Source organism: Notolepis coatsorum (assembly GCF_963971535.1).
Source record: "Notolepis coatsorum genome assembly, chromosome: 17".
NCBI classification, from domain to species: Eukaryota; Metazoa; Chordata; class Actinopteri; order Aulopiformes; family Paralepididae; genus Notolepis; species Notolepis coatsorum.
The window spans coordinates 51,359,166-51,385,291 of record NC_140181.1 but is presented as its reverse complement, the minus strand read 5'-3'; the positions used below and the strand labels follow the sequence as shown (position 1 = coordinate 51,385,291).

Here is a 26,126-nt window from a genome sequence, read left to right as displayed (position 1 = left end):
GTTTCATGCATTAGTTTCAACGCGGAAATAAGCTTTCGTTCATTAGTTTGACTGACGTGTTCTGTATGACCCCCGTAATTCATTAGTTAATTGTAAAATAGCAACAGTAGTGTAATTATGGTCAAAACCCTATAAATAGCATTTGGAATAATAGGTCTTTCCTTCTGAATGAATGCAGCATAGTTTATATAGCGTTATCGGAATATATGGGGTGCACTGACTGCGCTCCGCGTAACTCAACTCGTTATTATTTTGCGCATAGATTGCAGAAATACGGGAACGTTTTGATTATATTTTAAAGGCTTTGACATAACGTTAAACTAAACAAGTGGAATTTCGAAGCTGTAAGCAGAATACAAGTCATGAACACCCATGATATAGTGTTCTTCCCCCTTCCTACTGTATAACTTAAGAAAGAATAAAAAACGCATTGCAACGAGAACAGAGGTTATTTGTTGAGTTTATGTGTATACAAAACCCTTGCAATAAATGTGTCTTAAATGAATGAAAAGCATACATGCTCTGGATACAGGTAGCATGTATCGTGTGGGTGATATGACTTGTATTTGGCTTACAGAATTCCACGTATTTAGTTTTACAATGTTAAAGCCTTTTAATATAAATCAAAACGTTCCCGTATTTCTGCAATCTATGCGCAAAATAATAACGAGTTGAGTTCTAACAAAGAACGTATTACATGCTGGGTAGGCTGATAGAGTAAACTATGATATGAATATGAATAGGAATATGATATGATATAAGGTATACTGGTCCGTCCGCGAGGATAGCGAAGAGTTGCATGCCTCTAGTACAAATCATATTATACCCGGTAGCCAATCGAACAAAACGAATAAAGGCATTCATATTCCAGCATGGTTATAATGACACACCAACGCCAAACAGTGGTTAACGAACGGTCTTTATTAGTATTTCGAGCTGTCCAGGCAGAATTGCAGCAATGGTCTTAGGGAGTCGTTGATATCTGACATCACCGTGTACAAGTCCGCCAGCCTTTTATTTATCCCATAACTGAGTTTCTCAGAGTTCGCTCGGGTCAGTCCATTATTTCACATCCCGTGGGGGGTGTTTCATTACCATATATGGATAATCATGCACGAGCATTGATGGTAGAACAAAGAGGTATTTATCAACACGGAGTGTGCGTAGGACCCGTGTACGCACGGTTGATAAATCCCAATATTTCTGTGCGTACACACATTCTAAATTCTGTGCTTACGTACGAAAATAGAACACTTTCTAAGATTTGTTGATAAATGAGGGCCCTGGTCTTTAAAGAGAATTGCTCTTGAATGATACTGGTGCCAATAAAGCATATAGAATTGAAGTCATGTCGGTAAGTGAGGGTGGCTTGACTTGTCTTGACTCTCCACCATCATTCTAGTCATTCTCCACTGTAAGCTGTCATAATACAACAGACCCTCATCATCATCATCATCATCATCATCATCAACAACAACCTTTATTTATTCTCAAGATTACAATTGAGGTCACCCTCATTTTCAATGTCGTCGAGACTTTACAGACATTTCAATGCACACATTTCTACAATATAATAATAATAAATATGAATAACTATCTATATAGTACTCTTCACACATGGACCGCAGTCCAGAGTGCACCACAGCAATTAGTATAAAATGAACATGGGCATAAAATCAGCACACACCTCATTAAAATAACCTGAAAAGAGCAGGTTGGTTTCATTGGTGTGGCATCCGTTTTGAAGGGAAGGCTGAATTCTGTGGCAGTAAGTATTAAAAATCCTGGCTTTGAGTGGTTGAAATAAAACATACCGTTCTGCCAACTTCACTACGGTAAGTTCAAATCATTGGCTCCTGAGCAGAAGTATTATTGTTGGATCATGATATTATATTTAATAGCTGCCAAAATCTCTGTCAACTATGTAATAATCAAATGATTGACTCAAAGACAAGAGAGATCTATTGATGAATGCTCCATGAAGAAAAATATGTCATCGACATTCAAAACATGTCCTCAAAAGAAGAAAGTGACAAATTATATGATGCTGATGAATATGATGATGATGGCAGTAGAGTGACATATTGCGTTGGTTTGTTGGTGCTTTTTATTTCCTTTCATTTAAAAGCTGTCGGTCACACCGCCACTGTCATGGTCATGCTGTCACATGTGCTGGCGCGGCGGCACACCAGATGGCAGGTGCCACAAATCCCCCCACACACACATGCTCCCTCCCCCCTCAGTGATGTCACCATATAAAACTCACTGGTTAGTGAACCGCATGCCTAGGAAATGTTATTGCCCCCAGTGCCTTCTTAACCACTCTGCTCGCATCATAATGTATCAGATTCATAATCAAAAAGGATTTGCTATTGTTCAATCCCAAGGCAAAGAGGATTGCAGAGGGATCGGAGAGAACCTGGGACGAGGGAACCCAGCTTACCGGTCGCTTCTCTCTGACCCCTGCTGCACTCCTGGGGTTAGGTGCACTTATCAGCGAACACGGTACATTTCTGCTTTGGTGTCGCTCCCCACATATTTGAGCGGATATTTCTGATGTTACTGCTTTGGCTCCGACTTACTTACATGGTGAGCTTTAGATGTGGAGAGAGAGGGGGGGGGGGGGGGGTAGCTGTACCCCTGTCAATTTTAAGGGATTTCCCTGAGCCATTTATGTGTGAGTGAGTGTCATTGTGAGTGTTATGTCGAGGTGCCACATCAGCGGCTCATACCACAGATCCTACTGTATTATCAAGAAGGTCTCCCAAGTGTAGACAACCTATCAAATGCAAATAAGACATGCAATGCGACAGTGTCTCTCCTCTGCACATGCCTTACAGGGGTATCTTGTTGACTTTGGCTAGCCTGTAAACATAACTGGAAATGTTGTGAAATTGTGAATTTTGTTCTATACTGTATTAGGCAGTGTCTCCTCTGTAATTGTTCTATGGTAGTGGTGGCAGGGTGTAATTTTTGCTGTTTGCTCTTAGTTTGGCTGTAGTGCAGGTTATAGCACTAAAGCCATTTGTACTTGGATACTTGATTACGGTATGATTAAAGCACCACTTCAAATCACTGGGCTATGAGTGTTTCCTATTTTATCTTGTTGTTAGGGTTAAAGCTAGAATCTGCATGTTGTCAAACAGCAACCTCTAGGCAAAAGAGCCGCGCTTGGTATTGTACTTTGTTTACATTTTTTGTTTTGGTCTGATGTGTGGGTTGGAGTTGAGTGGGGAAAGGGGGGTGGGACCCACCTGCTTTGGACCATAATGGTGTCTTGATAGAGCCGGTCAAACATGCAGATCTTCAGGTCAATGTTGGGCTGGGCCACGCAGACGGGCATACTGACCGCCACGCCCCTCACCTTGATGGGGATCTGTGAATGAGGGGACGGCATATCAGCCATAAATTATATCATATTTATTTTATTCATGACATGTCCAATTATTCCCTTGTGGTGAGTCTTAAAATCTATTTGTGAGAATGTACCGTTTATATACTATACCCTTCTGTGTTCCTTTTATATATTTTTTTATTCGAGAGAATCATAATTTTTTACGCTGTGCCTTCTTTTTATCTTTTTTTGTCTACAGCACTTGGATTGCGTCCGTGTATGAAATGTGCTTTATAAATCAATTTGACTTGACTTGACTTGACTATACATTCTTACCTTGAGGTATTTATATCAGATAGCAGATAGAAGGTTCCTGTTAGCTAATTGCTACACTTGGCCCTAACCCCACCCCCACCCCCCACCCCCCCTTGTGCGTGGCCACGTAGGGTATGTGGATGTGGTGGTCATGGAGCCCTCCAAACAGAGTGTTTTCAGATGCTGACTGGAAATAGAGGGGTAGAAAGGAGAGCGTAAAAGACGTATGTTTCTGTAGTGATATGTATATTTTGTACATACGTGAAACATATATTTTCTATGTACCAGCCTATTTTTGCACAACTTGCCATACCACCTTTCCCTTTGAGGAAATATGCTGAATTGTGTGCCTCAATTTTACGATCTCGCTATTCTCCAGATGCACACCGTTCCAAAATGATTACAACTTTTTCTGCTGCTCCAAATGAAGAAAATAATTATGGATTTAGGTATCTTGGCAGGTGTCAGTTTAATAATCAGATATGGCGAAACTGCTCAACTGGATGAACCCGGGCAGTACCGCTCATCATTCCGGGTTTATTTTCTCTGTGGCTGGGGTCGTACAATGCCAGTCCCAGTGTTTCGTGACTCGTGTTGCAGAGATATTGAGGAAAAGTGTTGAATTGTGTGGCTTCCCCCCCCCTTTTTCTCCAAATGCACACAAAAGTTCCAATATTTTTTTTATTGTAGACACGCAATTAACGTAATCTCAAAATACTCTGTAAATAAAGTGCTGTGCTTGATACATACAATAAATCATAATATTAAATAATGCCTATCATTATTATATGTTAAATTACACTGTAGGTTAAATTTCTAGGCCCTGCAAATAAACAAATATGCTGATAAGTACAAAAAATACGTATCACTACAGAAATATGTTAGTCCTTTACATTATTTGACTACTGATGATGTAACGAGGGGTGTCCCATTTCCTAGGCAATGATTTCAACCTCTTTCAACCTCAACCTTGTAGCTCCGTTTTGAAGTCCAAATCTAGTGGTAGGGCCAATGGGAGGGAATTGGGATTGGGCGTTCATCTTTGTGAACCCGCCCTAATGTTAAGTCTAATGTTAAGTCTCCTGGGCTAAATAACCTGGGCTAAAGGTTTTTCTTCCTTTTTGGGTGGGTGGTTCATCCTCTCTTAAATAACTATCGTATGCATGATATGACTTAATACACTACATCTTACTGGTTCACTAGCAGGGTCAGAGAATGTGATGTGGAAGTCCAGCTGAGCCTCCCCTGGAATGCTCGGCGTGAACACGACCTTCAGCTTGCCGCTGCCGAAGGGGCCAAGCTCACCCTCTCTCACCTGTGGGAGGGCACATTTAATGGGACACGAAGACACTTTGTTATGATTAAAGATTCAACTGGACTTTTGAAGAATGCAGTGTCTTAAAAGTCTTTGTCACTGAATTGCTTGGGCCAGAAAGTTTACCCTCTACAGCCTTCCTTTTATTAGCTATGTGGTTGTAGTGCTTCGTTTTGATTTCAGTGCTTTCAGAGCCCTATACACTCTTCAACTCTAATCAGCGAATTAACTTGGAAACTACATTTTCCCAATAGTGCTCCTCGCCAAGACTTCGGGTCATAGTATTTCATTTATCTTTGCCATTTCACTGAGTTTAAATTAACACCAGGATCCAGTGTCCTCCGCTGGCGTATTGCTCAGAGGAAATTTTTTTTTATCCACTTTTTCTCCTTATTTTCTATTTTTCTCCCATCTCAATTTTCGCTGTTTCCAATTCTCCCCTCCCCTGTCTTTTTTATTTTTTTTTATTTGTCTTTTTCCCCCTCCCTTTTCCTTCGATTTTCTCCCATCCCAATGTTAGTCGTTATGCCAATTCCCAATCCCCTTCCTGGTCGCTGCGAACTTATCCCCCACAGTCGGTCTGGGAGAGTGGAGGCTATCACGTGCTTCCTCTGACACACGTCTAGCCAATCAACCGCTTCTTTTCACCTGGCAGCGCGGACTCTCACTGAGAGGGTGTAACGTGTGGAAGGATCACACTACCCCCCTTAGATCCTATCCACGCTGAGCAGGCGCCCCGACCGAACTGTAGGAGTCGCTGTTCACAACGACCCGGACCCACCCCGCCAGCTTTCCCACCCTCTAATACTGCCAATTGTATTAGTGTGAACGGCCAGCCAAGCTGGTGACACGCCGGGAGCTGGATTCGAACAGGCGAATCCTAGCGTCTCCGGCGTTGGTGACGAACGCAATCTCCGCTACGCCACCTGACCGCCTTCCCCTCCCCTGTCTTGAACGTTGCTCGCATATGCCCCCCACAGGTCGGTCGTAGGGTTGGATAGAAGCCTTGCATCACGTGTCCCCTCCGGTATACGAGGAGGCAGCCTGTCACATCTTTTCACCTGCCAGCGCAGACTCTCATTGGCGGGGTGTAACGTGTGGGAGGCTCACACTACCCCCGCTATTTCCTGTCTCTGCTGTGCAGGCGTCCCCCAACCGACCTGTAGGAGTGGCTGTCCACAACGTCCAGATTACCACCCATTGATTTCCACCCGCTGACTCTGCCAATTGAGCCAGTATGACGGCCGGCCCAGGCCGGAGGCAACGCCGACAGCCGGATTTTAACCTGGTGTCTCTTGTGTTGGTGACAAGCGCAATGTCCGCTCTCAGAGTACAAATTCAAACTCATTAGCTCTCAGTGTGTCTCGAGCATAGTTGAGCCAGTCTGTTTGAGGTTCTTGGGTACAGCTTTGTTTTTCATTGTCCCTTTGAAGAAGTTACAGAGGGTTTCTCCTGTTTTACATTTCTTTCAGCTACTTTCAACTTTCAGCTACAGTAGATGTGAGTCATTAGGAAATTAACAGGTATAGGATATTTATTTGGCATGTTAGAAAACTGTCGTTTTAGCCTGTTGTTGATGGTTATCAGCCTTTATCGCCTCTCCTGACCATCTCTGCGTTGTGTATTGTTTGTTGTTCATGGCGGCAATTGTTGGGTGGAATTCTCACTCCCACACGCTGACTGGCTAAAACACTATCTCTTCTCCCCCGTTGCATCCGGAAAAGAACCTAAGTTGAGTTGTCATTTCATACTGTATCAGAAGGATGTTTATCTGCATAAACAAAGGTCTCACACAGAATGCAAATCTAATTGAAAGTCTCTCCTCGCTCCTCGTATCTCCTCGCTCACTACAGTAGCTCTCTCCTCGTGGTCCGCTCTTTCCCCCCCCCCCCCTCCAAATAGAAGGTGGCTCTGCTTTTCTTCTCTCAGTGTATCGGTCTGTTCTGGTAGCAAGAAAAACTGAACTTAATAAGCGATCTACCACTGTCTCATCACCTAGGCAACGGCCGTCTCTCTCTCTCTCTCTCTCTCTCTCTCTCTCTCTCTCTCTCTCTCTCTCTCTCTCTCTCTCTCTCTCTCTCTCTCTCTACCAGCCTCCCGTATATGTCACAAATGTAACAGTACTATATACCTGTATGTCATGTATGTCCCTATGTCATAAATGTCATGTATGTTGGGTATGTCATAAATGTCACTATGAATTGAAAATGGGGGACCCTGATGTAAACAATACAAACGTCTTTCTCTGGTCTGCATCCCCTTAACACTTTGGATGCCACGCCCGAGATTTCTCCGGTTTACCCCCCGACCGTTGAATGCCCATCACAAGATTTTTTATTTTATTTTTTTTAAGCGAGCCTACCGTTGGATATCCAGGCACTGACGGCGCTCAGATGTGAAAAAAGCGCCCCCTATCGTCTCCCAGATGGTAAATCACCCTTTTGGATTGGACTCAATCAGGGCATGTGAGCGGTGTGGCGCGTGAGTGGCGCGGGGAGCGGAGCGGGCGGTTTTGACGTGAGCGAGGAGTGGGTTTTAAAATGGGTCGGCGCGACGTCCGGAGCGAGAGTTCTCCTCCGCTCCAATCCACTCCAGGCCGCTCACAGTGGTTTAACACTGATGTAATATACATGTAGTACAATGCCAAAGCAACAGATGGCGATGTACAAACATGAAGGCCATTTTCAACCAATGAGAAGGGTGAACCTGTGATATCCTGTTCAGGCTTTGTCACTCACATCCTGTTAGAAAAAGTTTTGACGCCATTGTTGTTGTCGTTAGCTTACATGCTAACGTTAATGGCAGCGACCATAGCATTGTGGCTAGGCTAGCTATCATCGCTTAATAGAACTAGTGAATGGATAAACAACGTTATTAAACATTGCAGAATGGGTACAATTACAATGCGGCTCAATACAAACAATTGTTAAGGGGCCCAGGGGGTGTAGACTGTTGTAGTTTGAGCTAATTTACACCATGCTCCAAAAAAATTAAATAAATCTGCCGAGCGATGTGGCGCGGGGAGAGGGGAGCGCTCGATTCAAGGTGAGCGGTGAGCGAGCGGAGAGCGACTTGGGGGCAGGGTCAACATGAGCGATTAGCGGAGCGGACCAAGCTTTAAAGAGCGAAGAGCGGATTTCTCGCCCGCGCCGATCCGCTCACGTGGCCTGGACTCAATGAAAGTGAATGGGAGAACGGATTTATGACTCCACATTTTACTTCTCACTGATGTAACCGGGGTCTACCAGAGTTCATTCTGGAACCTTGGTGCCACGGCGAATATGTGTTATACACACAATCAATCAATACAATACAATTATCGATTTTTTCGAATGGTGATCAGGAATTGGAATATACCATTTGGATACCATCTGATGTCAGGTAAGGAATCTATGTTATCAGTCTTAGGATAATCAGACTTGTTTTCACGGAGATATAAGCGTTTCCACTATATGTGATATTGCTGTAAAAGCCATCAGGAAATAAGAGCATCGATTATCAGCGCGCGGCACGAGCGTGCGTGCGCACACATATACTATCGATCATCTAGCGTTTATTTGAAAATGATTCATAAATAGGCAAACAAATGACAACGTTCTGGAATATTCCAGTAAAAGACGATTATCATCATAGGGTTGTTTTCCCGCGAAAACAAGTGATTTTCAAAATGCTATCAAACGGAAATTAAGCGATAAAAAAACAATCTGCCTTGACAATGTTGACTGGAAAATGAGTCTTTGATTAGACACAGCCATAATTTAAAACATAGATTAGGCGATATTGTTATGGTTTGTAACCGACCTCAAACACAACGGCACAGACAGGTAGTTCAGAATTAGCCAAATACTAGGGCGTATTTATTTACAGAGTCAAAAAAAGGGTAAAGTACTATTATCAAACAAACAGGGAGACTGCCTTCGGCGAAATCTTCAGTGTCTCTTCTAAAACACACAATCAGAATAATCCAGAGGGGTTTGGTTCCACTCACCCAAGCGCAACGCATAAAACGGGTAAAACGAGGCGCAGCTCCAAACGGGGAACAAGGTTCTCAACAGCGGTTCTCCACAGAAAGGTCCTGGAGAGAAAGTAGATCAGGAACAGCAACGGGGAAAAAGCAGGCAAATGCAGTTGTATTCCAGAACGACCCGACAACGATAGAAAGAAGGTCCAGGTATATAAAGCCCTCTGGGGCGCTGATTAGCACACACATCAGGTGCGTGATGGTAATTGATACTTAACCTAGACGTGTGCGTTAGGCAACGGACCAATCATCACAGCACCCCAAGAAGCGTGTGGCGGGGAAAGAACCAATCCTCACAGATATTAAGTTAACATTGGAGTGGGTTTGGGCATCAAGGGGGTAAAAAGGAAAACATGGCGTGGCATCCAAAGTGTTAACAATTGTGTGTATTGAGCCGTACTGTATTGTGAACAAATGTTTTTTTATTTTTATTTTATTTTTGACATGACATACAAACCTTTACAGTAGAAATCCACTATAAAACACATACATGTATGTGTGCCGTACTGTATTGTACCCATTCTGCAATCTGTTAAATAAAGTTTTCATTCATTCATTCATTCATTCATTCATTCATTCATTCATTCATTCATTCATTCATTCATTCATTCATTCATTCCCTCTCTCCCTCTGTCTGTGAACGGGCTGTTCCCCTCCCCTGTCTCCTCCGACTGCTCGATCTACTGAACATGGTCTTCTTATCTCTTTAAGGAATGTGGCCCTCTGTCTTAGGCTGAGGTTACACCTTTCGTATCATCTTCGTATTGTTTTCTTATACGCATCGCCGCGTATCGCCGCGACGTCATGCGCCTCGAGTCACACTTTCGTTTTTTTTTCGTTTTTGTCAGCCAAGCACACTGATGTAGTACACTGCCAAAGCAGTAGGTGGCAGTAGGTGGCAAACATGAAGGCAATTTCAACCAATCAGAACGAATGTGCCAATACACTTCCTGGTGGAAGCTCCACCTAAAATGTCAATAAGGCAGCCTATGCCGCGCCACCATCTTGTTTACTCAATGCAGCAATAATTTTCCAGCAAAGCCTAATAAAAGTGCAATAAACAAAACGGATACATTCACTGTGTGTTCTGCTTGTCATTTGTTGATGAAACAAAACTAACATCAACACAAGTGACCACCAAGAGCGGATAGTTTTAGTCTAAAAAACGCTCGGTAGCATTGTTAGCTGCATGCTAACATCAATGGAGTATGCCATTATAACTATAGCATTGTGGCTAGAAGCTAACGTTAGCTCACGCTACTTAGCCAGCATCAAAACTGATGATATCGCGAGCTATCAGTAGTTAGATAACATTAGAGACAACGCTGTGTGTATTAAACAAAGGTGAATAGATGACTGGGCCATTTTGTTTAATGCTTCTTAAGTTGAAAGAGGAACTCTGAGCTAACAGGGTCTGAATCCTGATAGCTCACGTTAGCCAGCTGCTCATGCCATCGGCAATGCTAGCAGAATGAATGGATGTAAACTTTATTTAACATAATTGCATATGGGTACAATACAATACGGCTCAATACAAACAATTGTTAAGGGAATGCAGACTGTTGTAGCTTGGACTGGGGTCCTAATAACAATAACTTGACAACACATGGTAGCTGAAGCTATTTGGGACACGGAGCTCTGTCCCAAACACACACACACACACACTCTGCTGTCACCGGAAGGGCACGCAGATGGTATCTACTGCGCATGGGCGTTTTCGCAACAACGGCTAGCGTGCTGACTACACGCTGTTTGTCGACTCGTTTTTTTGCGTATCTCCAAACGCAAACACAATTTTGCGTTTCAGCCGTATCCACAAAAAAACGCCCAAAAACGCGTTTCTGTGTAGATAGGACATCATACGTCGTCAAAAACGTATAAAAAAACGCCAGGAATACACTAGTCTAACCATAGCCTTAGGCCTTGTCCAGATGGTGACGGAAATGATATTTTTCGTTTTCATTTAGTTTTCATTTCAAAAAGGTTTTCCGTAAACACAAAATCGTCTCAAGAAATATGTGCGTCCAAACGAAAACACTGAAATGCTGTAACGCTGCCACAAATGTACAAAAAAAACGTCTTAGACTTTTAGACTTCGCTCTTTATTTTGAAACTCCCCCGACTGGAAGTATTATTGTTGTTATCTTGTTGTAACCTATCTATGAGCGGAACAACTTGTGTCGTCCGGTTCTGTGTTTTTGAGATAACGTGAATACAAATGTTGAGATTGTTGGTGAACAACTAACTTTAGGTTAGTTTTAACGTTAGCTAACGTTAGATAAGTTAACATTAGCTAGCAGCAGGGATGGACGCCGTTGTGCAAATGCAGCTACAGGCAATCGATGATGAGGAAGAGCTGCTGATTTTAATCGGCAGGAGAGAGAGTATAATAGACCTGTGGTGTGGTTGTAGGCACGACAGTGCAGCTCGAACTACCTGTTGTATTACATTTATTGATTGATGTTTGAACTTGTCCCTGTGTCCAGTCTTGTCGACTAGCCCCACCCGTTCATTGTAAACAATGATGCATGTAATTGTATTAACGTTATTGTGTGTTGTAGCTATTGTGGTATATTCTGACTCAGAACCATGTTTTAACTCCCAGACATCTCTAGCGATTGGTCCCCAAAAGCTGTGTGTAAGTTTGGTAATAGGAGAAAACAGTTAAATTCAGTAAATACTCTGATATATTTCAATACAATTCTGGCCCAATTCTGCTGTTATTCAATAGATTCACTTTGTTAAATATACATAAGTGCTCTGCTTTCCCCCAAATAGTTTATTAAGATACATTTCTTCTAGAAGTAATTATAATTGGCAAAGCTAAAGATAAGACACAAATTAGATTCTATAAAGTAAGCAAAACCAATACTATATTGGGACCAAAATAAGTCAGGTAAATCTGGAAGACAGAATGACTGGTCAATCCTGTCCACAGGACGGGTTACGACAGGCCTGAGTTCTTAATATTAGCATACAGTCTTAAAGTTAGCATTTCAATAGAGGGGTTTGTTGACCGAGCTGAGTAGAACAATAGGGGGTGAGATATGTTACTCAACAGCCTGCTGTAAAAGATAGAACTGTTGAGTAGAACCCCCCTCAAGCCATATGGGGGCTCTAGCCACCTGGTCTCACATGGTAAGAGACAGGATGCCGGCTGTGGGAAACTCTGTTTGCATATGACACAGAGGAACACCATTTGGTTTAAAAGTGTGTAACCACAACCCAAACCCTTTATTAATCCAGTATGGAAAATAGCCTCAATAGTTATGAAATAGTGTATTGATTAATCTAAGACTAAACCAGACCCTTATTAACCATTGTTAAAGTTTAATTAAGAAAGTATAATGTGGAAAAACATGTGTAACTTACTTAGAAGACTAAACTAACTTCAAGGATAAGATTATAGAATATAGAATGCAACAGTTTGTCTTAAAACCAACAATAGGTCTAACTAGGTATATAGAAGGCCATAGAATTTGGGAAAAGACTTGAATTAACTGTCTAAACCAAGTAATAACTAATCTCTAATTCTTCAGTTAGTAAAATTAGATACTGTATACCTTTAAACGCTAAACTTTAGAATGGTAACTATTTCCCTTTAATAGGAGGACCTGCCTCTTTAAGATTTAAAATGGCAGGCGATCCAAATCCAAGATGGCCGCTGTGAGCTTTAGCCAATCAGGACCTAGAGATCCAGTTTGACATTCGCTCAGGGGCGGGATTTAGCTGTTAAAACAGTCTGCACAGGAGCAGACGAAAAAGGAAGCTCTTGAAATCTGTTATGCACCGCCGAACGGAGGAGGACCTGTTTGAGACACTGAGAACGGGAACAGAAGCCTTTGTCTCCCTGGCAACGAGACTCAACAACCCGAAGCTCCATTGAAGATTGTTACTCTTAACTAATTTTTAGACTGATATTAGAGACTTGCGGCATAGTGCTTGTTCTACTAATATCATTGTGTTTCATTGACTGAACCAGAACATTTTTGTATACTTTGTGGATTTGAATAAACCCACAGCTTGATAAATAACCAACCTCTCATTGATTCTTTTCTCCGCCGTGCTACAGTTTTTGGTAATATGACTTAGAGCCATAAGAACACAACGCAATTGAGTAAATATTACGATCAAGAAGGCTCTAGTCGATCTTACATTACTATGTTAATACATTCTGAATGGCATTAACGTTAGTTGGGTATGCTAGCTAGTATGATAGTCCAGACAAACAAAGCTATTTAGTTAGCTTGCTAGCTATCGTTGGTAATCAAAAGTTGTCTGTATTTAATGTTACCTCAGGATACCACTGTCATTGTATTTAGTTGGTTAGCTATTTAGCTAATGTTGATAGCATTGAATAGCATCAACGCTAGTTGGCTGGCTACAACGAATTCTCACAAGATGGCATCGTAAAATCTCAACACCAGCCATGGGAATACTGTTTACTAAAATATGGAGGCTTTTTAATCATCAAGGTAAGAGAGGATTTGTCATGATCAACTGAAGGCGTATGCTATGGAACAGTCTATGTGCTTGGCTACTTAGCTAGCTTATTTTGGTTTTCAGAAAAAGGCCCGCTATGTGACGCTAATCTCTAGCTAGTATCGTATCATGTATTTCATCACAGTAGCCTCCCGGTGTTTAATAAACACTTTTAGCCAGGACATATCTGGACATATAAGACATATATGTACCATGTTTCTTTTTTGTTGGCTGGGTTTGCGCATGCGGATTAAGGGAGAGGTGGGCTATCGTGTCATCGGTCCAGGAAAGATGTGTACTGGCTTGTAAAGACGGGAACGCAAGGGTGGTGTTTTCAGATTTTTCCACTCTGGGACCCGTTTTCAGAAAATAGCGTATTCAGGCTCCCAGAACGCGGTACCATGTGGACAAAACGTGCATACGATCAAATACTTTGGCGGTTACACCAAAAATCTTATCCATCTGGACATGGCCTTAGCCAGGCATGTGTTTTAACACACAGGCCATAGCCACTTTTTAACTCCAGTTTAGGGAAAGCCCTGGATATAGGTGAATGTGTGGTGAATATAACACAGTTTGTTTCCATTCTTTCTGCGCCTGCCAATACTAGAGGAACATACTGACACATTTGAAGGAGAAATAGGGGGCCATTGATTTTGGGCAGAATTCTTTCATCCTTAAACCGAATTCGACAATGCCCTTCCCAATCCAATGCCTCCAAAACCACGGCCCACTAGGTAGCTAACAGGCGTTGTGTTAGCAGCAGACCTTGTGTTAGCAGCAGACCTTTGTGTACGTGCACAACTGTTATGCGCATAACAAGCGCAGGTGTCACTAGATGGATTGATAGGCAGCCTAGCTTAGCACAAATTAATGGAAGTGGATATGGATCACTAGCCTAGCTTAAAACTCCGGGAGAGGTGTTTTTGGCCAACAACTAGGCTAACTGGTCCGCATCCACTTCCCTTAATTTGTGCTAAGCTAGGCTAGCTTGCAGTCGGATAACTTTCTACGGAACACACAGAGAGGAAATCTGTATCGATCTTCTTGTCTGACTCTGGAGAAGACAGTAAGCGCATTTCACATTATGTTGGCGTGGTCCTTTAAAATTTCAAATGGGCTCCGTTTTTAGACAATCAGGGATGAGTCACAGGAGTTATTTGAAAGTGTTCTGGGCACTGATTTGTTACATGCTGTTTCAGGAAGACAGTTTTTGCTCGAGGCTGCTGCTAATTTTCCCCTAGCAGTGAAAGTCTCTGTCTCAACCGGTCTCCATGGAACAGCTTCATACCGCCTTCTATCTGGCCTGCAGTGCTGAACCTTACCTGCTCTGCCCTGACCAATTCTGAGTGGCTTCTCCTGCCCCCCGGGGCATACGGCCCTGAGCTATTGTCTTGTATCTCTTCCTGTATACATACACTTACTCAATTTCACAATTTTCTTATATACTTTGATTCTACTGTCACCATGTATGCATATGCTCACTACATGTATTTATTGCTCCATCTCCGCCCACTACAAACATGGGAACTCTCTAACCCCTGTCCCCAACCCCGCCCCCCCATCTCTCTGAGTGGTTGTCTCGTAGTGTTGACCAAGGTGGTGGATGTCTCTGGGTCTTGGCCAAGATTGCAGTGACTGTTCTACGTGCACCACCGAGGCCATGGATCAGCTTCTTACCGCCTTCTGTCCGTGGTCTGTCAACGTGGTTTAGACGTGGAGTTCATTGTTGGGTTAAGTACTTCTATTCTATTCACATAATATGCTTACTACATATATCTATTCTATTCACATATATGCTTACCACTTATCTTACGTATCTATTGCTATGTCCGCCCATTACAATCATGCAAACTGTCTTAACGCCTGTCCCGCCTCCCTGTCTCCCTGTGAGTGGCTGTCTCGTAGTGATGACCGGAGTGTTGGACGTCCCGTGATGATGACTGGGAGGATGCGACCCTCTCTGCGCTGCTCCCCTGCCTCAAATAGATCCGCCATCAGCTCTATTGTTAAATCTTTCAAAATGTTCAGTTGCTATTGCATGCACTTATCTGTGTTTCATTACACATATGAGTGCATGCTTACCAACTGTTTTACCTGTTTTATTGCAACACTACTATCACCGACATCTAAGAAGGGAGATCCCCCCCTTGAATGGCCCTTCTAAGGTTTCTCTCCTCCACATTGCCTGTGGTGCATTTTTTCCTATTGCTAGGTTTTAGTGAGTTTTTCCTTACCTTCGCGTGGGGTTGCATTTATTTTATTTATTTAAATTTTTTTGGACTTTATGGTGTTTTTGTTTTGTTCTTGATTTATTGTGATGTTTCTTCTTGACTTGTTTAAAGAAGACGTGTCCGGCCCATGGGGACATTAACGTGTGTTGTCGGGCCTTACAAATACATTTGATTTGATTTGATTTGAAAGCTTATTGACTGCATCTTCATGCCACGTTTACCTCTTTACAAACTGTCCGTTTGACCAAGACCAGAAATCATTCATTCCAACAGAGGATACTTGACGGAAAGTAACAGACTAGCCCCCACCCTGTGGTCGTAAGCTCCGCCTGCCAAAGGTTGATGGATACTTTAGATTTTTTCAGACTCCAAAGGTGTTTCCCACTGTAACAACAAACATAAAACCATCCAACCTGCTTGCTATTCAACGTGAGAACCAGCTTCATGCTTTCCTCCACTGTTATATCCTGCTGCGTTCATTGGGATTGCATCGAGGAGAACGGCACGCTAAAACATTTAAACTATGCCTGTTATTCAATCATGTGCTGTTTTCAAACAGCATTCGCATTTCGCACAGGCCTCTGAAGCGAGTCTCAAATGAAATAATCATGGAACCCCTCTTTTGGTTTTCATGAGGGGTTTCCTTTTTAATCTATCTTTAGTTAAATATTTTTGGCACAGACACCATTTCTACTCATAAATGGATAACCGCTAAAGAGGTGTGAAACTTGAAATGAAAGCTATAGGAAAACGCTGTGTCATTTGCTCCAATATTTAAGAATAAGGAATAATAAAAAGCAAAATGGTTTTTCCCCCTCATGCTACTACCCCAAACTCAATACATCAGATCAGTAAGAGTTCGTTTGATAATCCGCATTTCAACGTGACGGCTTTCAAACACAAAATGCGAGGCGGGAATCAATCAAAATGATAATCAACGCAAGAGCCTTTAGCGTCACCGGCACATGCAACACACACACACTTAAGGAACAACACAGAGGGAGCGGCAATGCACCATTACCCCCCAGAGAAGAGTAATGAGCCCCAAAACAACCCAGGAACTTGGCATGGGCCACAGGACACATATGGCCAATGGCAGCTGGCCAATAGAGGGTGCTAGGGTGCCACCCCACCACTCCACACATGAAGAAGAATGACATTGGGCGTCATTCACGAAGCGATATAAGAACAGATTTCCTCTTATTTTGTTCTTAACTAGCATTTTTTCTTATTTTGTTCTTACCTGGGATTCAGCAATGTTTTCTTATTTTTGCTTTTCTCTTCGGCAAGACCAAATTCTAAGAGTGGTCGAGAGCACTCTTACCCAGATAAGAAACTCTTACCCAGATGAGAAAAAAAAAGCCTACCATTAGTCATTAGTTAACAACCCAGGGCCCTCATTTATCAACGTTGCGTAGAAAGTGTTCTATATCCGTTCCTACGCACTGTAAGATCCTGATCAAACTGGCCAGTATCACGTCTTCGTCTGTTTGGCCCTCCATCCAATTCCTCTGCGTTGTGTCATTTTAATGGTCCTGACGTCTCCGATACTGGTAGATAAGATCCTTATCTCCCCCGTTAGTGCAATCCATAAACCATACTAATTCTCCACCTCCGTAAGAATCCGACACTTCGACACCGTGAGATACCTTATGAGGAAAAGCGTTGTTTTATTGCTATAAACAGAACCTCATAATCAGATGTTGTCAGATGTTATCAGATGTTGTCAGATGTTATCAAATTGTATCGTCCTTGAAGAGTCTATTCTAATGATCTTTCGGTGTGTTCGTCTATCGTCCTTTTGTGATTCAGTCCAATAGTGTTCAGGCCTGTTCGTTAGCCTAACCCTCCTCGCGTTAGCCGAAGCTACTGTAATGATGATGTGGCATTCTCCCTCCCCCCCCCCCCCCTCCGTGGTGGAGGAGGAAGAGTCTCTCCTGGTTCCTTCCCTCTTAGTCTCAGCGCGTTAGCCGAAGCTACTGTAATGATGATGTGGCATTCTCCCTTCCCCCCCCCCTCCGTGGTGGAGGAGGAAGAGTCTCTCCTGGTTCCTTCCCTCTTAGTCTCAGCCAGATTTTAGTCCTACTCGCTCTTGGTCAGATTCTAGTCTGCCCTCCACCCGGAAACACCGTTCGACTTATAGATGTTCGTCGTCGCAACGACGGCCCCGCCTTCTGGTTGTCATGCGACGTGTTGTCATGACAACTGCTACCCTTTCACACATTAAACGTTTCATTCACTGTTGCATTAAAATAAACCCCTCTCCCTCGCTCTGGGCCTACAGTACACTCTTATCAGTTTGTCCCTGCAAGGAATGCAAAACATTGGGCTGGCTGCTAAACATTCTGCAGTGCTGGCTACTGCCTCTTCTTCTATCACCGTTTTCTAAAGCGAACCATGCACATTTCGTTACCACCGTTTTAGCTGTGGTCATCTCTCCCCAATCTATACATCACATACATTGAAAAAGCACCCCAAATCCTTCAGCACGGAATTTAGAATGTGTGTACGCACAGAAATATCAGGATTTATCAACCGTGCGTACACGGGTCCTACGCACACTCCGTATTGATAAATACTGTTTGTTCTTACCGTCAATGCTCGTGCATGATTATCCATATATGGTAATGAAACACCCCCCATGGGATGTGAAATAATGGACTAACCCGAGTGAACTCTGAGAAACTCCACGAGCGAGATTGTTCACGGAGGCGCTGTCGAACCAAGAAGACACAACGCGACTTGTACATGGTGATGTCAGATATCAACGACTCCCTAAGACCATTGCTGCAATTCTGCCTGGACAGCTCAAAATACTAATAAAGACCGTTAACCACTGTTTGGCGTTGGCGTGTCATTCTAACCATGCTGGAATATGAATGCATTTATTAGTGGGTGACAACAAAATTACCTACCTGGGTTCCATCCTAGAGGCTAATCTTTCCTGTGACAAAATGGCATCCAATGTAATAAAAAAAAGTCAACCAACGAACTCGATTCTTGTACCGGATCTCCTCTCTGGTAAACAAGAATACCCTGAAGACTCTGGCAGGAGCACTCATTCAAGGGTACTACGACTATGCTTGCACATCATGGTACCAAAGCACATCAAAGGCACTAAAAACCAAATTACAAACATCTCAAAACAAACTAGTCAGACTACTGCTTGACCTGACTCCTAGAACCCACCTCACCCCTGCCCACTTTGACAACCTAGGATGGCTTAGAGTAGACGGCAGAGTACAGCAACTTGCAATGGGCCTGGTCTACAAGATACACTACACGACCAAGGTACCCATGTACATGTCAAAATACTTCCCAAAGGTCAGTGAATACCACGATCACAACACCAGAGGGAGCTCCACAAATCATGTTAAACCCAGATTCGGCTCAAACAAGGGACTAAACACGTTTCGCAATTATGCCACATCAATGTGGAACGCCCTACCCAAAGCTGTAAAGGAATGTGAATCACTACCCACTTTCAAAAACACTCTCAAACACCTACGGGAGACTGCAATTCGAAACTGGCCCCTACAAATGTCCTAACCCAGTTGTACAGTAAATTACCAAGTATGGCTTTGTCAGTATTCCAATGTACAGTGTACAGTGTCCCCCCCCCCTACCCAACCCCCCCCCCCCACCTCCAATGTACAGCCCCCCCCCCACCCACCCACCCAACCCAACCCCACCCCACCTACCCAACCTCCTCCAATGTACAGTTTCTACATCAAATGTATATACACTCTTTTTCTGGACACTTTTTGTATCACAAACAGTATTGTATTTGCAAATCTGGTATGTCATAAATGTATAGATGTAGCAGTACTGTCTGCGTGTATCACTTCCGCAACGGATTTAGTCGGATTTCGGTTTCCGGGTTCACCTGATTGGCCGCGACGGCCACGTGACACGCCGTGGCACGCCCCCGCGGCAGCGGCAGACTTCACTGCCGCTTTCCCACTTCAACGCCAGAGAAATATTGTCGCGCCATCTTCTGAGTGCAGACGCGCTGCTGTATAATATTGTCGCGTTGTGGAAAGCAGGACGAGAGAGCGTAGATTTCAGTGTGTATCATTTAATCATTTATCATTTAACATTTGAAAGGCATACATTGTTGTCATACAGAAGTACAGAATACTTTTATCCAAAATGCTTCTTACTGTTACTGTTAGAGACTGTGCTAGACAAGATAAGTATGAAATAAAATAGTATAGCATGTAAAATAGAAGTAAAAATAGAGGTCACGCTGTTCAGTATAGACATATGTACAATGTTCGATGCAGAATAGAAGTAACTGAGTTACCATACAATATACAATATACTATGCGATGTACTAATATACAATACGGCTTACTTTTCCCACTTCAATGACAGAGCTGCTGTTTAATAATATTGTCGCGTTGGCGAAAGCAGGATGAGAGAGCGTAGATTTTATGCTATACTATTTTATTTCATACTTATCTTGTCTAGCACAGTCTCTAACAGTAACAGTAAGAAGCATTTTGGATAAAAGTATTCTGTACTTCTGTATGACAACAATGTATGCCTTTCAAATGTTAAATGATAAATGATTAAATGATACACACTGAAATCTACGCTCTCTCATCCTGCTTTCCACAACGCGACAATACTATACAGCAGCGCGTCTGCACTCAGAAGATGGCGGGAAAATATTGCTCTGGCGTTGAAGTGGGAAAACGGCAGTGAAGTCTGCCGCTGCCGCGGGGGCGTGCCACGGCGTGTCACGTGGCCGTCGCGGCCAATCAGGCGAACCCGGAAACCGAAATCCGACTAAATCCGTTGCGGAAGTGATACACGCGTACTGTCTATCTGTATGTCGTGTGTGTCATTATATGTTATGATGAATTGAAAATGGGGGACCCTGATGTAAACAAGACAAACGTCTTTCTCTGGTCTGCATCCCCTTAACAATTGTATGTATTGAGCTGTACTGTACTGTACCCATTCTGCAATCTGTTAATAAACTTTTCAATCAATCAATCAATTCAATCAAGTTTTGTTCGATTGGCTACCGGGTATAATATGATTTGTAGAGGCATACAATCTATTTTGTTGTCGGTATTAGGTAGCCTATGAATTACATATAATAGCAGCCATAGCCTACATCAGGGGTGGCCAACCCGCGGCTCGCGAGCCGCATGCGGCTCTTTGCCCGTCAATGTGCGGCTCTTCCATCCATGTAACGCTCTTTTTTTTGTAATTTTTTTTTGTATGTCACTCATTCCATTAGGACGTAGAATAAACATTTACAAAAAAAATTTAAATGGTCCATTTGCATGTTCTTGGTATCTGAATCTAGGGACATGGATCAGTGTCAGAAATAGTGTTTCAAGTTTCTTTAATAGTTGTCATACAGAAGTACAGAATACTTTTGTACAAAATGCTTCTTACTGTTGCGCTCCAGAGACTGTGCATGACAAGATAAGTATGAAATAAAAACATAGTAAAAATTAGAAGAAAAAAAGAGGTCACAGTGTTCAGTTTAGACATATGTACAATGTTCGTAGACGTAGTTACCATACAATATACAATACTGTGCAGTGTACTAATATACAATACTATATAGTGCAAGGCATAAATGGACAAGGTGCAGTTTAGGTACAATTCACAGTAGGTGTACGAGTTGTGTGTATGTTACTAGGCTTGAGTAAATTGTAATGAACCAAAGGAGAATATCAATTCTATTTAAAAAATCAAATTATCTTTGACTGTGAATAACACCATGCTAAAATTGACCAGACCTGAAAAATCTAAGCAAATGAATAAAGGGAAGATGATTAAACAGAAGGTTTTGTAGATACAGTACTGAATTCTGCCATCTTTTTTATAATGTAAATTGCTCCACCATTTTTCATCGTATTGCAACACCGTTTTTTGCAAGACGTTCACAGAAAGGTAGAGAAACTAACTGCGTTCTGTTTTATGGCAATAATGTTCAGGTTTGTGGGAGATAATCCCAAAAAACAAGAGAAATAAAAAAGTAAATCCAGAAGTCAGATGATTGACAGGGGCTGGTGTGAGCTGGGTAGGGTAGTTTTTCTAAATTCGAAAGCCCTGAGTCTCTTCCTTCAAAAGACTACACTCACTTTTGGCTGTGCCACTTCCTCCTGTCAATATGCGCAGGTTTCCGACTCAATGCCCTGAGATTTCTATAATCTTATATTTTACTAATAACAGTTAAAATAATTGGTAAACAAACGTAATGCTGAAAATATACACTTTTACTGTATATCTCGGGCTTAAGAGGTTAACCCTGTGAGGCCCAAATTAAAAAGACATTAGCAACTTCAGAGGCCAGAGGGTGGGACATATAAACACATTTACTATGAAATAGCATTGTGAGGCTGAACAACAGGACCAATTGACTATATAATGTGCTTAACATTTTTTAAATAAACATTCTTTTTTTAAATGGCTAAAAGTGATTTTGTAATTTTGCAACCGTGGGTCTCACAGGGTACTTTTAACCCTGTGAGGCCCAAATAAAAAAGACGTTAGCAACTTCAGAGGCCAGAGGGTGAGACCTATAAACACATGAAGGGTGCCGTGACTGAAAAAAAAGGTTGAGAAACGCTGGTATATGGTGTGGCTCTTTGTGGTACCACAGTAATTTTTGTGGCGCATATATAATATATCATATCATATTCCTATATGTCTCCCAGGAATCGTGGGGCTCTGGGGAATAAAGGTTGGGAATCCCTGCTATAGCCCATATCCTTTATAATGTTATAGGCTATTTTATTTACAGTTTACTCTATCAGCCTACCCAGCATGTAATACGTTCTTTGTTAGAACTCAACTCGTTATTATTTTGCGCATAGATTGCAGAAATACGGGAACGTTTTGATTTATATTTAAAAGGCTTTGACATTGTAAAACGAAATAAGTGGAAGTTATGTAAGCAGAATACAAGTCATATCACCCACACGATATATGCTACCTGTATATCCAGAGCATGTATGCTTTTCATTCATTCATTGCAAGGGTTTTGTAATACACATAAACTCAACAAATAACCTCTGTTCTCGTTGCAATGCGTTTTTTATTCTGTCTTATACAGTAGGAAGGGGGAAGAACACTATATTGTTCGTGTTCATATGACTTGTATTCTGCTTACAGCTTCGAAATTCCACTTATTTCGTTTAACAATGGCAAAGCCTTTTAAATATAATCAAAACGATCCCGTATTTCTGCAATCTATGCGCAAAATAATAACGAGTTGAGTTCTAACAAAGAACGTATTACATGCTGGGTAGGCTGATAAGTCACACACTTTGCTTAGAAATTATCGTATGCACGGGTTACGCACATATCTGTGCGTACGCAACGTTGATAAATGAGGGCCCAGAACATTTCAATAATAATAATTATTATTATAACTTATTGCATGCGTTCTGCTTCTGAAATTGATAATATATGATCTATTATATATGTTAGAACAGTTAGATGCTCTGGCCGCCCAGGCCGTACGCATAGACCGCATATTTAGAGATCGTCTAGATCAGTGGTCCCAAACTTCTTGTTTATGCGGACCACTAGATTGTTATCAAGAACATTTGCAGACCACCTCGTATATATAATATACAATACAGAGTAAAATGAGTAACAGTGAGGTAGAATGCGGAGGTACAAAACTTAGGGGGGTAGGGTGTAAATGAGGTATGAATGTGGTGCAAATCTCTTTAATAATATAAATATAAAGTGTGTTAAAGTGTCTAAAGTGAATAAAGTGAGTGGTAAGGTGAGTGTTTGTTTAAAGTGAGTGTGTACATGTGGATGTGTGTGTAGATGATGGGTTGTTACATATGCCTCTTTTCCACTGCATGGTACCTACTCGACTCGACTCTACTCTACTCAGCCTTTTCGGTTTTCCATTGCCAAAATTTGCGGATAGTACCTGGTACTGGGTACTTTTTTAGTACTTGCTTTGTCGAGGTTCCAAGCAGGTAGAAGTGATACCAAAAAGTGACGTGAAACACCGCAGACGACTGATTGGTCAGAAGAGAGAATAGTCACTACGTTATCATTGTGCTACACGGGGGACGTCCTGCACAAAACACAAAACATGCCATCTTTAAATAGACTCGCGACTACTAAACATTAGGATTCATTATTTGTTTGCAGCAAGAAAAAGTGCAATAAACAAAAAAGGATACATTCACTGTGTATTCTGCCTCATTTATTGATGAAAAAAAACCAACATCAACACAATTTACCACCAAGAACAAAGAGTTTAGTCTCACAAAAAGATTGCTAATTTTGTTACCTTACGTGCTAATGTAACTGGGATTTGCTATTATAACCGTTAGCATTGCAGCTAGCGTACATTAGCTAATAAGGCACTGGTATCATAGAATAGAAATACTTTAATCATCCCAATTTGTAGTGTCAAATTTCCCTCGGGATGATTAAAGTATTTCTATTCTATTCTATGATACCATTGCCTTATTAGCTAACTACACGTAAGCTAAAAAAATTTGCGATATTTTTGTGAGACTAAACTTTGTTCTTGGTGGTAAATTGTGTTGATGTTGGTTTTGTTTCATCAATAAATGACGCAGAATACACTGTGAAGGTATCTTCATAGCAATTGTGTTGCTGTTGGTTTTGTTTCATCAATAAATGACGCAGAATACACTGTGAAGGTATCTTATAAGCTTCATAGCTAGCTTCGATACGTGTGTGTGTGTCGCGTTGAAGTTAACATCACGGCGCCCTCGCAATGACAACCAGCTACACTGATGGCGGGTACTACCTGCAGTGGAAAACGAAAGAAGTACCAGGTACCAAAAGCGAGTAGAGTAGAGTTGAGTAGGTACCATGCAGTGGAAAAGAGGCAATAGTGTCATTGTCATTGAGCATCCTGATGGCCTGGGGATAGAAGCTCCTTCTGAGTCTCTCTGTACTGGCCATGAGGCTCCGGTAGTGCTTGCCTGACTGCAGCAGTTCAAAGAGGCAGTTATTTGGGTGACTAGAGTATTTGATTATTCTCTTAGCCTTGACCCTGCAGAGCTTGTTATAAACGTCCTGGAGAGTGGGAAGCCCACCTTCAATTGTGCGCTCGGCTGAACGGGCCACTCACTGTAGTCTGCTGCGGTCTTGTGCGGTGCTATTCCCAAACCAGGAGGTGATGTTACCAGTCAGGATGCTCTCTATTGTGCACGAGTAGAAGTTCTTGAGGATCGTCTGACTCATTTTGAACTTCCCTAGGCTCCTAAGGAAGTAGAGGCGTTGCTGTGCCTTCTTCACTACACTGTCAATGTGTGTGGTGACTGTGGTCTATGTCAAGTCCTCGGATATGTGGACTCCGAGGTACTTAAAACTGCTCAATCTCTCGACCGGTGACCGGTCGATGCTGAGCGGGCTGTAGTCCCTAGAACCCCAACCTCCTAGAGTCCATCATCTCTTTCGTTCAGGAAGAGGCTGTTCTCCTGACACCGTCACGCCAGGTCCTCTACCTCTTTCAGGTAGGCCCTCTCGTCGTTTGCAGAGATCAGGCCCACCAAGATTGTGTCGTCAGCAAACTTGATAATTGTGTTGTTGTTCCACTGTGCCACACAGTCATGTGTGTACAGTGAATAGAGGAGGGGGCTCAGAACACAGCCCTGGGGGGCCCCTGTGTTGAGAGTGATGTATGAGGAGATGCAGTTGCCTGCTCTCACCACCTGGGGTCTTCCTGTCAGGAAGTCCAAGACCCACTGGCAGAGGTCATAGTTCAAGCCCAGGTCCCTGAGCTTGGCTACGAGTTTGGAGGGGACTATGGTATTGAATGCTGAGCTATAGTCGATGAATAGCATTCTCACATAGTTCCCCTACCTTTTGTCCAGGTGTGATGCTGCTGTGTGCAGCACATGGGCTATGGCGTCCTCCGTGGACCTGTTAGGACGATATGCAAATTGCAGGGGTTCCAGGGTGTTGGGGAGTGAGGAACAGATGTAGCCCTTCACTAGCTTCTCAAAGCACTTCATGGCTATGGAGGTGAGAGCTACAGGGGGATAGTCGTTGAGGCAAGCGGGCGTGGATTTTTTGGGTACAGGGATAATGGTGGACTTTTTCAGACAGGTGGGGATGACAGACTGTTGGTGGACTTTTTCAGACAGGTGGGGATGACAGACTGTTCTAAGGACAGAAAACTCTGAACTGAACTGAACTGAACTGAATATGTCAGTGAATACCGGGGCCAGTTGGTCGGCACAGGGATACCGTCCGGTCCTGCTGCCTTCCTGATATTCACCAGAGAGAGATGACAGGTGACATGTCTGGTATTTTCCAACCTACTGCACGATTGGCTCTTGACAAGCCTTGTTCAGTATTGACAGAGCCTACTTTGCTGGAACGATTAATTTTGCACGTATAGTATGTAACTGTACAATAACAATACATTTGAATCTAATCTCATTT

General features: G+C 42.6%; 1 protein-coding gene across 1 annotated transcript in view; it reads right to left on the bottom strand.

Moving 5' to 3' along the window:
• cfap74 (cilia and flagella associated protein 74) overlaps positions 1 to 26,126 on the bottom strand; it is a gene marked incomplete at both ends in the record, with an annotated part of 422,090 nt that overhangs the window by 204,363 nt on the left and 191,601 nt on the right. The window contains 2 exons of the mRNA XM_084333450.1: positions 3,255 to 3,376; positions 4,842 to 4,964. Of these exons, the coding sequence (XP_084189576.1) occupies positions 3,255 to 3,376; positions 4,842 to 4,964 (245 nt within the window). The remainder of the gene's footprint in view (positions 1 to 3,254; positions 3,377 to 4,841; positions 4,965 to 26,126) is intronic.